General features: G+C 41.7%; 2 protein-coding genes and 1 pseudogene across 2 annotated transcripts; all 3 read left to right on the top strand.

The window, feature by feature from the left end:
• Positions 1 to 4,940, top strand: part of LOC117457066 (zinc finger protein 729-like) — a 30,114-nt pseudogene extending 25,174 nt beyond the window's left edge.
• Positions 4,941 to 5,727: 787 nt separating this feature from the next.
• On the top strand, positions 5,728 to 6,547 carry LOC139434941 (zinc finger protein 180-like). The gene is made up of 2 exons (XM_071205175.1): positions 5,728 to 5,751; positions 5,860 to 6,547. The coding sequence occupies exons 1-2, from the start codon at positions 5,728 to 5,730 to the stop codon at positions 6,436 to 6,438; spliced, it is 603 nt and encodes a 200-aa protein (XP_071061276.1). The 3' UTR covers positions 6,439 to 6,547.
• Positions 6,548 to 8,959: 2,412 nt separating this feature from the next.
• On the top strand, positions 8,960 to 12,173 carry LOC117457064 (zinc finger protein 271-like). The gene is made up of 3 exons (XM_071205223.1): positions 8,960 to 9,069; positions 9,534 to 9,590; positions 11,147 to 12,173. The coding sequence occupies exons 2-3, from the start codon at positions 9,534 to 9,536 to the stop codon at positions 12,053 to 12,055; spliced, it is 966 nt and encodes a 321-aa protein (XP_071061324.1). The 5' UTR covers positions 8,960 to 9,069; the 3' UTR covers positions 12,056 to 12,173.
• The last annotated feature ends 3,115 nt before the right edge of the window (positions 12,174 to 15,288 follow it).

Raw genomic sequence — 15,288 nt, 5'->3', positions numbered from 1 at the left:
GCAAAGAGCCTTTAGTCTCATAAAAGCTGGATAGAGTATCGCTTTGAACCATAAACTATTACCGTTGCGTTGCTGACTGTATTCATTCAGGCCATTTTACCATCAGAAAGAGGTTCCACAGGGGTCTATCCTTGGTCCATTCATGTTTACATTAGATGTTACTTAACTTTTTCCAGTAGCCAGACTTTCTCCTTCGACCTTTTCTCTGTTGGGGAGGTTTGTAAGGCTCTAAAGGGCCTAGACCAAAATAATGGTGAATGATCAAAGCAAAGAATATTTAAGCTTGAACAACATTCTATCTCCTCACCAGTCAGGCTTTAGGAAGCAGTACAGTAACGGCTGCTTTGAAAGAAGTGAATGACATTGTTGAAGGCTTGGACGCAAAGAGCTACTGTGCTGCCCTTTTTATAGACTTATCCAAGGCATTTGATACTGTGGACATGGCATTCTATGCCAGAAGTTATCCCATAGGCCCGTCTGACCAAGCTGTTGGTTGGTTTTCAAACTATCTCTCATATCGCAAGCAATGTGTATAATTCAGCAGTCTCTCCTCAAGCTTTCTTAATGTGCCCAGAGGTGTTCCTCAAGGTTTGGTCTTGGGACCCACCCTTTTTTACAATTGATATAAATTATGTGTGTCAACATATTGATGCCTCTGTACACTTGTGTCACTTTCTCTGTTGATTTGTTTTATAGGAAGAGACCTGCAAAAATCCAGATAGGCTTTATAATGAGGGGGAGAAGAGTATCATCGGAGAACAGCTGGATCAACATCAGGCTACAGCCACAATAGGAAAACCACACACCTGTGACCAGTGTGAGAAGAGTTTCTGGAGTTCAGGGATATTGAAGCGCCACAAACGTACCCACACTGGAGAAAAACCTTTCACCTGTGACCAGTGTGAGAAGAGCTTTAGCCAGTCAGGCTATTTGAAGATTCACAAGCGAATCCACACTGGAGAAAAACCTTTCACCTGTGACCAGTGTGAGAAGAGTTTTAACCAGCCAGGCGATTTGAAGATTCACAAGCGAATCCACACTGGAGAAAAACCTTTCACCTGTGACCAGTGTGGGAAGAGTTTTAACCAGTCAGGCGATTTGAAGATTCACAAGCGAATCCACACTGGAGAAAAACCTTTCACCTGTGACCAGTGTGGGAAGAGCTTTAACCAGTCAGGCTCTTTGAAGATTCACCAGCGAATCCACGCTGGAGAAAAACCTTTCACCTGTGACCAGTGTGGGAAGAGCTTTAACCAGTCATGCGATTTGAAGATTCACAAGCGAATCCACACTGGAGAAAAACCTTTCACCTGTGACCAGTGTGAGAAGAGTTTCTGGAGTTCAGGGATATTGAAGCGCCACAAACGTACCCACACTGGAGAAAAACCTTTCACCTGTGTCCACTGTGAGAAGAGTTTTAGCCAGTCAGGCTATTTGAAGATTCACAAGCGAATCCACACTGGAGAAAAACCTTTCACCTGTGACCAGTGTGGGAAGAGCTTTAACCAGTCAGGCGATTTGAAGATTCACAAGCGAATCCACACTGGAGAAAAGCCTTTCACCTGTGACCAGTGTGAGAAAAGTTTTAGCAGGTCAGACTCATTGAAGATCCACCAGCGAACCCACACTGGAGAAAATCCTTTCACCTGTGACCAGTGTGAGAAAAGTTTCACGGACTCAGGCTCATTGAAGCGCCACCAGATAATCCACACTGGAGAAAAGCCTTTCACCTGTGACCAGTGTGAGAAGAGCTTTAGCCAGTCAGGCCATTTGAAGATTCACAAGTGAACCCACACTGGAGAAAATCCTTTCACCTGTGGCCAGTGTGAGAAAAGTTTCACGGACTCACGCTCATTGAAGCGCCACCAGATAATCCACACTGGAGAAAAGCCTTTCACCTGTGACCAGTGTGGGAAGAGCTTTAGCCAGTCAGGCCATTTGAAGATTCACAAGCGAACCCACACTGGAGAAAATCTTTTCACCTGTGACCAGTGTGAGAAAGTTTCACGGACTCACGCTCATTGAAGCGCCACCAGATAATCCACACTGGAGAAAAGCCTTTCACCTGTGACCAGTGTGGGAAGAGCTTTAACCAGTCAGGCCATTTGAAGATTCACCAGCGAACCCACACTGGAGAAAAACCCTACTCCTGTGACCAGTGTGAGAAAAGTTTCACGGACTCACGCTCATTGAAGCGCCACCAGCGAATCCACTCCTTTGACCAGTGGAAGAAAGAGTTCAGTGACTCATACAGTGTGAAGCTCCACCAGCCTACCCACACTGGAGAAAAACCTGACGTCTGTGCTCCCTGTGAAGAGTTTCAGAGAACCAGACCACATGGGAGAACACCTTCACTAGTGCACTGACTGTTCAGCAAGAGTGAGGTGGACTGTTTGACACAACTCGCTGTTAAAGGATGTTGTGTGGATTTCAAAAGTTGTTCAAATGTTCTCAATAATATTCAAATGCATGCACTTCAGTTGTCAACTTGTTTTGTTTTTTTCACAGCATACACACACAAAGCTCACTAAAGAACAAGGCACCACAGTCACTTAAATATAAGAATGTTATAAATATGTGGTAATTTAACAACAAGCTAAAGCCTACTGATTTCTAAAAGTGTGCAAAGAGCCTTTAGTCTCATAAAAGCTGGATAGAGTATCGCTTTGAACCATAAACTATTACCGTTGCGTTGCTGACTGTATTCATTCAGGCCATTTTACCATCAGAAAGAGGTTCCACAGGGGTCTATCCTTGGTCCATTCATGTTTACATTAGATGTTACTTAACTTTTTCCAGTAGCCAGACTTTCTCCTTCGACCTTTTCTCTGTTGGGGAGGTTTGTAAGGCTCTAAAGGGCCTAGACCAAAATAATGGTGAATGATCAAAGCAAAGAATATTTAAGCTTGAACAACATTCTATCTCTTCACCAGTCAGGCTTTAGGAAGCAGTACAGTAACGGCTGCTTTGAAAGAAGTGAATGACATTGTTGAAGGCTTGGACGCAAAGAGCTACTGTGCTGCCCTTTTTATAGACTTATCCAAGGCATTTGATACTGTGGACATGGCATTCTATGCCAGAAGTTATCCCATAGGCCCGTCTGACCAAGCTGTTGGTTGGTTTTCAAACTATCTCTCATATCGCAAGCAATGTGTATAATTCAGCAGTCTCTCCTCAAGCTTTCTTAATGTGCCCAGAGGTGTTCCTCAAGGTTTGGTCTTGGGACCCACCCTTTTTTACAATTGATATAAATTATGTGTGTCAACATATTGATGCCTCTGTACACTTGTGTCACTTTCTCTGTTGATTTGTTTTATAGGAAGAGACCTGCAAAAATCCAGATAGGCTTTATAATGAGGGGGAGAAGAGTATCATCGGAGAACAGCTGGATCAACATCAGGCTACAGCCACAATAGGAAAACCACACACCTGTGACCAGTGTGAGAAGAGTTTCTGGAGTTCAGGGATATTGAAGCGCCACAAACGTACCCACACTGGAGAAAAACCTTTCACCTGTGACCAGTGTGAGAAGAGCTTTAGCCAGTCAGGCTATTTGAAGATTCACAAGCGAATCCACACTGGAGAAAAACCTTTCACCTGTGACCAGTGTGAGAAGAGTTTTAACCAGCCAGGCGATTTGAAGATTCACAAGCGAATCCACACTGGAGAAAAACCTTTCACCTGTGACCAGTGTGGGAAGAGCTTTAACCAGTCAGGCTCTTTGAAGATTCACCAGCGAATCCACGCTGGAGAAAAACCTTTCACCTGTGACCAGTGTGGGAAGAGCTTTAACCAGTCATGCGATTTGAAGATTCACAAGCGAATCCACACTGGAGAAAAACCTTTCACCTGTGACCAGTGTGAGAAGAGTTTCTGGAGTTCAGGGATATTGAAGCGCCACAAACGTACCCACACTGGAGAAAAACCTTTCACCTGTGTCCACTGTGAGAAGAGTTTTAGCCAGTCAGGCTATTTGAAGATTCACAAGCGAATCCACACTGGAGAAAAACCTTTCACCTGTGACCAGTGTGGGAAGAGCTTTAACCAGTCAGGCGATTTGAAGATTCACAAGCGAATCCACACTGGAGAAAAGCCTTTCACCTGTGACCAGTGTGAGAAAGTTTTAGCAGGTCAGACTCATTGAAGATCCACCAGCGAACCCACACTGGAGAAAATCCTTTCACCTGTGACCAGTGTGAGAAAAGTTTCACGGACTCAGGCTCATTGAAGCGCCACCAGATAATCCACACTGGAGAAAAGCCTTTCACCTGTGACCAGTGTGAGAAGAGCTTTAGCCAGTCAGGCCATTTGAAGATTCACAAGCGAACCCACACTGGAGAAAATCCTTTCACCTGTGGCCAGTGTGAGAAAAGTTTCACGGACTCACACTCATTGAAGCGCCACCAGATAATCCACACTGGATTAAAGCCTTTCACCTGTGACCAGTGTGGGAAGAGCTTTAGCCAGTCAGGCCATTTGAAGATTCACAAGCGAACCCACACTGGAGAAAATCTTTTCACCTGTGACCAGTGTGAGAAAAGTTTCACGGACTCACGCTCATTGAAGCGCCACCAGATAATCCACACTGGAGAAAAGCCTTTCACCTGTGACCAGTGTGGGAAGAGCTTTAACCAGTCAGGCCATTTGAAGATTCACCAGCGAACCCACACTGGAGAAAAACCCTACTCCTGTGACCAGTGTGAGAAAAGTTTCACGGACTCACGCTCATTGAAGCGCCACCAGCGAATCCACTCCTTTGACCAGTGGAAGAAAGAGTTCAGTGACTCATACAGTGTGAAGCTCCACCAGCCTACCCACACTGGAGAAAAACCTGACGTCTGTGCTCCCTGTGAAGAGTTTCAGAGAACCAGACCACATGGGAGAACACCTTCACTAGTGCACTGACTGTTCAGCAAGAGTGAGGTGGACTGTTTGACACAACTCGCTGTTAAAGGATGTTGTGTGGATTTCAAAAGTTGTTTCAAATGTTCTCAATAATATTCAAATGCATGCACTTCAGTTGTCAACTTGTTTTGTTTTTTTCACAGCATACACACACAAAGCTCACTAAAGAACAAGGCACCACAGTCACTTAAATATAAGAATGTTATAAATATGTGGTAATTTAACAACAAGCTAAAGCCTACTGATTTCTAAAAGTGTGCAAAGAGCCTTTAGTCTCATAAAAGCTGGATAGAGTATCGCTTTGAACCATAAACTATTACCGTTGCGTTGCTGACTGTATTCATTCAGGCCATTTTACCATCAGAAAGAGGTTCCACAGGGGTCTATCCTTGGTCCATTCATGTTTACATTAGATGTTACTTAACTTTTTCCAGTAGCCAGACTTTCTCCTTCAACCTTTTCTCTGTTGGGGAGGTTTGTAAGGCTCTAAAGGGCCTAGACCAAAATAATGGTGAATGATCAAAGCAAATAATATTTAAGCTTGAACAACATTCTATCTCCTCACCAGTCAGGCTTTAGGAAGCAGTACAGTAACGGCTGCTTTGAAAGAAGTGAATGACATTGTTGAAGGCTTGGACGCAAAGAGCTACTGTGCTGCCCTTTTTATAGACTTATCCAAGGCATTTGATACTGTGGACATGGCATTCTATGCCAGAAGTTATCCCATAGGCCCGTCTGACCAAGCTGTTGGTTGGTTTTCAAACTATCTCTCATATCGCAAGCAATGTGTATAATTCAGCAGTCTCTCCTCAAGCTTTCTTAATGTGCCCAGAGGTGTTCCTCAAGGTTTGGTCTTGGGACCCACCCTTTTTTACAATTGATATAAATTATGTGTGTCAACATATTGATGCCTCTGTACACTTGTGTCACTTTCTCTGTTGATTTGTTTTATAGGAAGAGACCTGCAAAAACCCAGATAGGCTTTATAATGAGGGGGAGAAGAGTATCATCGGAGAACAGCTGGATCAACATCAGGCTACAGCCACAATAGGAAAACCACACACCTGTGACCAGTGTGAGAAGAGTTTCTGGAGTTCAGGGATATTGAAGCGCCACAAACGTACCCACACTGGAGAAAAACCTTTCACCTGTGACCAGTGTAAGAAGAGCTTTAGCCAGTCAGGCTATTTGAAGATTCACAAGCGAATCCACACTGGAGAAAAACCTTTCACCTGTGACCAGTGTGAGAAGAGTTTTAACCAGTCAGGCCATTTGAAGATTCACCAGCGAACCCACACTGGAGAAAAACCCTACTCCTGTGACCAGTGTGAGAAAAGTTTCACGGACTCACGCTCATTGAAGCGCCACCAGCGAATCCACTCCTTTGACCAGTGGAAGAAAGAGTTCAGTGACTCATACAGTGTGAAGCTCCACCAGCCTACCCACACTGGAGAAAAACCTGACGTCTGTGCTCCCTGTGAAGAGTTTCAGAGAACCAGACCACATGGGAGAACACCTTCACTAGTGCACTGACTGTTCAGCAAGAGTGAGGTGGACTGTTTGACACAACTCGCTGTTAAAGGATGTTGTGTGGATTTCAAAAGTTGTTCAAATGTTCTCAATAATATTCAAATGCATGCACTTCAGTTGTCAACTTGTTTTGTTTTTTTCACAGCATACACACACAAAGCTCACTAAAGAACAAGGCACCACAGTCACTTAAATATAAGAATGTTATAAATATGTGGTAATTTAACAACAAGCTAAAGCCTACTGATTTCTAAAAGTGTGCAAAGAGCCTTTAGTCTCATAAAAGCTGGATAGAGTATCGCTTTGAACCATAAACTATTACCGTTACGTTGCTGACTGTATTCATTCAGGCCATTTTACCATCAGAAAGAGGTTCCACAGGGGTCTATCCTTGGTCCATTCATGTTTACATTAGATGTTACTTAACTTTTTCCAGTAGCCAGACTTTCTCCTTCGACCTTTTCTCTGTTGGGGAGGTTTGTAAGGCTCTAAAGGGCCTAGACCAAAATAATGGTGAATGATCAAAGCAAAGAATATTTAAGCTTGAACAACATTCTATCTCCTCACCAGTCAGGCTTTAGGAAGCAGTACAGTAACGGCTGCTTTGAAAGAAGTGAATGACATTGTTGAAGGCTTGGACGCAAAGAGCTACTGTGCTGCCCTTTTTATAGACTTATCCAAGGCATTTGATACTGTGGACATGGCATTCTATGCCAGAAGTTATCCCATAGGCCCGTCTGACCAAGCTGTTGGTTGGTTTTCAAACTATCTCTCATATCGCAAGCAATGTGTATAATTCAGCAGTCTCTCCTCAAGCTTTCTTAATGTGCCCAGAGGTGTTCCTCAAGGTTTGGTCTTGGGACCCACCCTTTTTTACAATTGATATAAATTATGTGTGTCAACATATTGATGCCTCTGTACATCTATATGCAGATGATACTGTTCTATACTGTTGTGCTAGCACTGCTGTCCTTGCATTTAAACGTCTGCAGTCTGCTTTTGACACGTTTCAGTCTAGCGCTGCACGATTTTGGGAAAAAATATAATTGCGATTTTTCTGACAAATATTGCGATTCGAATTGCGATATTTGTTTTTAAGCGACCCAACAGAAGTTTATTGTAAAATGCGGCCATAACTCCAGCTAGGAAGGTCGTATCAACGTGCTCCCGTCTCTAGCACCCCCGTCTCTAGCACCCCCGCAGCCCGAGCTACGAGTGAAAAAACTAAACTTACATGAAACTTCCGTTGGGTTGCTTTAAAGTCAAGCTTCAGTTTAAGATTCACCCTGTAATAGAAACATGTGATGGAGCATTACTAACCTGACCCAGATGGTTCACCAAACCATCTAAAGCTCCATTGGAAGCCATTTGGAAAGAGCAGGCACTTTCAGAAGCACTTGGCAGGTGATTGGATCAATCTGTCTATCACCTTCTATCATGGGCTACTTCTGATTGATTAACAATGGCTGATATATGTGGAGCACAGCACTTCTGATTGGTGTGGATGACTGACACATAAGAAAAAAAAATTGTAAAACAAAATCGCACGGTTTGCGATTTGATAATCGCATCATTTCAAATCGCAATTTCGATTTAAAATCGATTAATCGTTCAGCCCTACTCTGTACATCTATATGCAGATGATACTGTTCTATACTGTTGTGCTAGCACTGCTGCCCTTGCATTTGAACGTCTGCAGTCTGCTTTTGACACGTTTCAGTCACACCTGTTCCACCTCAGGTTGGTGTAAAATTCAGACAAGACAAAAGTCATGTTGTTTTCCAAGAAGAAAAAGTTACCAACTGTTCTTCCCTGCATCAAGTCTGCACAGCATAACCCCATAGAAGCTGTTAACAGCTACAGATACTTGTGCATCACTATAGATGAAAACCTCTGCTTTAAACCTCATATTGACTATCTTTTAAGGAAACTGAAATTCAAACTGGGATTTTTTTTTTTAAGAAACAAGGCCTGCTTCTCCACAAGTGCTAGGAAATGGCTTGTAGCTGCCAAATTGTTGCGGCTCTTGGACTACAGGGATGTTGTGTACATGAACGCCTCAGCTCACTCCCTTCATCTGCTGGACGCTGTTTACCATGGGGCTCTGAGGTTCATAACCAATTGTTAACCCCTCACACACCATTGCACACTGTACGTTTTAGTTAACTGGACATCACTATCAATGCGCAGATCTCTGCACTGGTACAAATTCATCTATACCGCCATGCTTGGACTGCTGCCCCTCTACATATCACACAAACGGTACAGCTATAGACTACGATCTCAAAATTACATCACTCTGTCCGTCCCCTCAGAATGCACCGAGCTTGGGAAAAAGCCATATCATACTCTGCCCCCTGAACCTGAAACACACTTCAGCAGGATAAAAGTATACTTCGGGACAATGGTGGATTTTGCATACAATACATCAAAGTAACATACACAGCACAACCCTCTATTTAAGCTAGAGGGAACAGATGACACAAATACAACAAAGACAAATCAAAATAAAACTTGAATTGGAACCTTTGAATTGTGTTACCATGGAAACACCTTTGCATCTTTCAAACCTGACCCACGTGAAGACGTCCATCAACCGGCACGAGTTATTGAAACTACTTTCACACATCAACGGTAAGAAAAACAGCATTTCTGCAGCTGGGTCGTTTCTATGAGATGTTTACGGGAGCTATTGTTTGGCTGGTAGGGGGAGATTTATTTTACTCTTTCAAACTTATTTTGATATTTTATGAAAATAGAGTTTGTTGTTCTGCATGTTGGATACTGCGACTGAAATGTATGTTTCTCTGCACAAGACTGACTTATTGTCTTTATTTATATGTGTAATATATAGCTTTACCTCATTTTAAAGCTGCATTTATTTAAAAAATGCACAAACTAAAGCACAACAAGATATGTCTCTATGTGTCAGATGTGCAAGTGTCTAACTGGAGTGACTCCATCTCTCTTTGAGCTTTGTGGTAGTGATTGTTTTGTCAAATGAATGGTCTCAAGGTTAACATTTAGAAAAACACAAAATGTTTATTTTAATTCCTGTAGTTGGCTAATAAGTAATATGGTAATCTCTGTTATTGCAGATGGCTGAACTTCAGGTAGACGATAACGCAAGCAGCAGAATGACTTCATCAGCAGAGGTAAGTTACTTTAACTTTTAAAAGTGAGAATCCTGGTTAAATAATTATTAATATTTGAGTGAAAACAATGAAGAATTAAAAAAGCATTCGTTATACTGAGTGAATCATATTGGTTGCTAGGAAACATCTGGCAAAATCAATCAAAAATGTAAACAGGAAGTCACCTGTAGCAAATAGTGAGTGCTAAAGCTACAGTAGCATATACGAGGAGATGGTAACATCTGATCAATCACATTTACTCAGAGGTGGGAGAAGTACTCAGTTATTTTACTTGACTAAAAGGAGAAGTACTCAGATCTTGTGCTTGACTAAAAGTAGAAGTACTCAGATCTTGTACTTGAGTAAAAGGAGAAGTACTCAGATCTTGACTAAAAGTAGAAGTACTCAGATCTTGAGTAAAAGTAGAAGTACTCAGATCTTGTACTTAGTAAAGGTAGAAGTATCAGAGTGAAGGAATACTCTGTTACAGTAAAAGTCCTGCATTCAGAATGTTCCTCAAGTAAAAGTAGAAAAGTATTCTCATCAAAATATAGTGAAAGTAGCGACAGTAAAAGTAGTGATTGTGCAGATTGGTCCATTTCAGAATAATATATATGATATGTTTTATAATGATTGATCATGAAAGTGTTGATTGTGCAGATTGGTCCATTTCAGAATAATATATATGATATGTTTTATAATGATTGATCATGAAAGTGTTCTCAAAGCTGGTGAAGGTGCAGCTAGTCTGAATGACTTTGTAGACTGCAGGGTAGCTGGTGGATTTACTCCAGGTGGAACTACAGTCTGATTCAACACTTGGTTATATTTCACATCATTCATCCACATATGTGAAGTAACTAAAGGTATTAAATACATGTAGTGGAGTAAAAGTACACAATTTACCTCTGAACTGTAGTGGAGTAGAAGTACACAGTAGCATAAAATGGAAATACTCAAGTCAAGTAAAAGTACCTCCAAATTGTACTTAAGTACAGTACCTGAGTAAATGTACTTCCTACCTCTGAATTTACTGATATAATGTGATCATTTAATGTTAATTATTTTCAAATTCACGGTGTAGATATTGTAATAGCTAGTGATACCTGGATACTATAACTAATTTATAAAACAATGAAACAAGTTTGTGTGCTTCAACCCTTTTAGTTTTTTGTATTTAGCTATACATAACTCTAACCTTACAACAGATAAAGTAAGCAATATTCCATAATGATATTGGTTGAAAAAAACACATTTAAATTTAGCATGTTTTGAATAATATTTAAAAAAATGTCTCTGTGAGAGCCAACCCCTTTGTATTCATTTAAAAATAACAAGTCATTCTGAATCACACAACCAATCAGTGTGTCTTTGTTGTTTTGTTGTATCAAGTTAATAGATATTTATACTTCTTCCTTTATTCAGTGGTATTTTAGGCTACAACGAGTCAGAATGCATTCTCGGGTTTCATTAAAAACCTTACTTTACTTCTGTCACGTCCATTTTTAACTTGCATCAAGACATTCATATGTGTCCTAATACACTTGTGTCACTTTCTATGTTGTTTTGTTTTATAGGAAGAGACCTGCAAAAACCCAGATAGACTTTATGATGAGGGGGAGAAGAGTATGATTGGAGAACAGCTGGATCAACATCAGGCTACAGCCACAATAGGAAAACCACACACCTGTGACCAGTGTGAGAAGAGTTTCTGGGGTTCAGGGAATTTGAAGCGCCACAAACGTACCCACACTGGAGAAAAACCTTTCACCTGTGACCAGTGTGAGAAGAGCTTTAGCCAGTCAGGCTATTTGAAGATTCACCAGCGAATCCACACTGGAGAAAAGCCTTTCCTCTGTGACCAGTGTGGGAAGAGCTTTAACCAGTCAGGCTATTTGAAGATTCACCAGAGAATCCACACTGGAGAAAAGCCTTTCACCTGTGACCAGTGTGAGAAGTGCTTTAGCCGGTCAGGCTCTTTGAAGATTCACCAGCGAATCCACACTGGAGAAAAGCCTTTCACCTGTGACCAGTGTGAGAAGAGCTTTAGCCAGTCAGGCTATTTGAAGATTCACCAGAGAATCCACACTGGAGAAAAGCCTTTCACCTGTGACCAGTGTGAGAAGTGCTTTAGCCGGTCAGGCTCTTTGAAGATTCACCAGCGAATCCACACTGGAGAAAAACCCTACTACTGTGACCAGTGTGAGAAAGTTTATATCAGGTCAAGCTATTTGAAGATTCACCAGCGAACCCACACTGGAGAAAAACCTTTCACCTGTGACCAGTGTGAGAAGACTTTCAGGGACTCGCGCTCATTGAAGCGCCACCAGATAATCCACTCCTTTGACCAGTGGAAGAAAGAGTTCAGTGACTCATACAGTGTGAAGCTCCACCAGCCTACCCACACTGGAGAAAAACCTGATGTCTGTGCTCCCTGTGAGAAGAGTCTCAGAGAACCAGACCACATGGGAGAACACCTTCACTAGTGCACTGAGACTGTTCGGAAAGAGTGAGGTGGACTGTTTGACACAACTCGCTGTTAAAGGATGTTGTGTGGATTTCAAAAGTTGTTCAAATGTTCTCAATAATATTCAAATGCATGCACTTCAGTTGTCAACTTGTTTGTTTTTTTCACAGCAAACACACACAAAGCTCCCTAAAGAACAAGGCACCACAGTCACTTAAATATAATAATGTTATAAATATGTGGTAATTTAACAACAAGCTAAAGCCTACTGATTTCTAAAAGTGTGCATAGAGCCTTTAGTCTCATAAAAGCTGGATAGAGTATCACTTTGAACCATAAATTATTACCGTTGCGTTGCTGACTGTATTCATTCAGGCCATTTTACCATCAGAAAGAGGTTCCACAGGGGTCTATCCTTGGTCCATTCATGTTTACATTAGATGTTACTTAACTTTTTCCAGTAGCCAGACTTTCTCCGGGGACCTTTTCTCTGTTGGGGAGGTTTGTAAGGCTCTAAAGGGCCTAGACTCCAATAATGGTGAATGATCAAAGCAAAGAATATTTAAGCTTGAACAACATTCTATCTCCTCACCAGTCAGGCTTTAGGAAGCAGTACAGAAACGGCTGCTTTGAAAGAAGTGAATGACATTGTTGAAGGCTTGGACGCAAAGAGCTACTGTGCTGCCCTTTTTATAGACTTATCCAAGGCATTTGATACTGTGGACATAATAATAATAATAATAATAATAATGAGTTCCATTTATAAAGCACTTCATATTTGAATGCAAATCCCGAAGTGCTACAAGTAGTGAGCATGAACAGTATAAATAAACATTACACAACACGGTAGAATTAATTAAAAAAAAGCAATAAAAAAAATAAAAAGGGTGATAAAAATGTCTAGGCAAAGGCTCTTTTGAAGAGATGGGTTTTGAGGCCTTTTTTAAAAGCCTCCACGGTCTGTGGTGCTCTCATTTGGTCGGGGAGAGCATTCCACAGGCTGGGAGCAGCCGAGCAGAAGGCCCGGTCTCCCATAGTACGGAGCTTAGTCCTGGGGGGTTTGAGGAAGTTGGAGTTGCTGGAGCGGGTGGTCCGCAAGGAGGTATGGGGGGTGAGGAGTTCCTTGAGGTAGGGAGGGGCAGTTCCATGGACACACTGGTGGGTGAGGACGGAGACCTTGAATTCGATCCTCAGTTCCACGGGGAGCCAGTGTAGTGCTTTTAAGGATGGGGGTGATGTGATCATATTTGCGCACCCTCATCAGGATCCTAGCAGCGCTGTTCTGAATGTACTGGAGCTTCTGGATGCTTTTGTTAGGGATCCCGATGAGGACATGGCATTCTATGCCAGAAGTTATCCCATAGGCCCGTCTGACCAAGCTGTTGGTTGGTTTTCAAACTATCTCTCATATCGCAAGCAATGTGTATAATTCAGCAGTCTCTCCTCAAGCTTTCTTAATGTGCCCAGAGGTGTTCCTCAAGGTTTGGTCTTGGGACCCACCCTTTTTTTACAATTTATATAAATGATGTGTGTCAACATATTGATGCCTCTGTACATCTGTATGCAGATGATACTGTTCTATACTGTTGTGCTAGCACTGCTGTCCTTGCATTTAAACATCTGCAGTCTGCTTTTGACACGTTTCAGTCACACCTGTTCCACCTCAGGTTGGGGTAAAATGCAGACGAGACAAAAGTCATGTTGTTTTCCAAGAAGAAAAAGTTACCAACTGTTCTTCCCTGCATCAAGTCTGCACAGCATAACCCCATAGAAGCTGTTAACAGCTACAGATACTTTTGCATCACTATAGATGAAAACCTCTGCTTTAAACCTCATATTGACTATCTTTTAAGGAAACTGAAATTCAAACTGGGATTTTTTTTTTAAGAAACAAGGCCTGCTTCTCCACAAGTGCTAGGAAACGGCTTGTAGCTGCCAAATTGTTGCGGCTCTTGGACTACAGGGATGTTGTGTACATGAACGCCTCAGCTCACTCCCTTCATCTGCTGGACGCTGTTTACCATGGGGCTCTGAGGTTAATAACCAATTGTTAACCCCTCACACACCATTGCACGCTGTACGTTTTAGTTAACTGGACATCACTATCAATGCGCAGATCTCTGCACTGATACAAATTCATCTATACCGCCATGCTTGGACTGCTGCCCCTCTACATATCACACAAACAGTACAGCTAGAGACTACGATCTCAAAATTACATCACTCTGTCCGTCCCCTCAGTATGCACCGAGCTTGGGAAAAAGCCATATCATACTCTGCCCCCTGAACCTGAAACACACTTCAGCAGGATAAAAGTATCCTTCGGGACAATGGTGGATTTTGCATGCAATACATCAAAGTAACATACACAGCACAACCCTCTATTTAAGCTAGAGGGAACAGATGACACAAATACAACAACAACAAAGACAAATCAAAATAAAACTCGAATTGGAACCTTTGAATTGTGTTACCATGGAAACACCTTTGCATCTTTCAAACCTGACCCACGTGAAGACGTCCATCAACCGGCACGAGTTATTGAAACTACTTTCACACATCAACGGTAAGAAAAACAGCATTTCTGCAGCTGGGTCGTTTCTATGAGATGTTTACGGGAGCTATTGTTTGGCTGGTAGGGGGAGATTTATTTTGATATTTTATGAAAATAGAGTTTGTTGTTCTGCATGTTGGATACTGCGACTGAAATGTATGTTTCTCTGCACAAGACTGACTTATTGTCTTCATTTATATTTGTGATATATGGCTTTACCTCATTTTAAAGCTGCATTTATTTAAAAAATGCACAAACTAAAGCACAACAAGATATGTCTCTATGTGTCAGATGTGCAAGTGTCTAACTGGATGGACTCCATCTCTCTGAGCTTTGTGGTAGTGATTGTTTTTGTCAAATGAATGGTCTCAACTTTAACATTTAGAAAAACACAAAATGTTTATTTTAATTCCTGTAGTTGGCTAATAAGTAATATGGTAATCTCTGTTATTGCAGATGGCTGAACTTCAGGTAGACGATAACGCAAGCAGCAGAATGACTTCATCAGCAGAGGTAAGTTACTTTAACTTTTAAAAGTGAAAATCCTGGTTAAATAATTATTAATATTTGAGTGAAAACAATGAAGAATTAATAAAGCATTCGTTATACTGAGTGAATCATATTGGTTGCTAGGAAACATCTGGCAAAATCAATCAAAAATGTAAACAGGAAGTCACCTGTAGCAAATAGTGAGTGCT

Source organism: Pseudochaenichthys georgianus, chromosome 13, assembly GCF_902827115.2.
Source record: "Pseudochaenichthys georgianus chromosome 13, fPseGeo1.2, whole genome shotgun sequence".
Taxonomy (NCBI): Eukaryota; Metazoa; Chordata; class Actinopteri; order Perciformes; family Channichthyidae; genus Pseudochaenichthys; species Pseudochaenichthys georgianus.
Note: the sequence above shows the minus strand (reverse complement) of the source record. Positions and strands in the feature narration are given on the sequence as shown.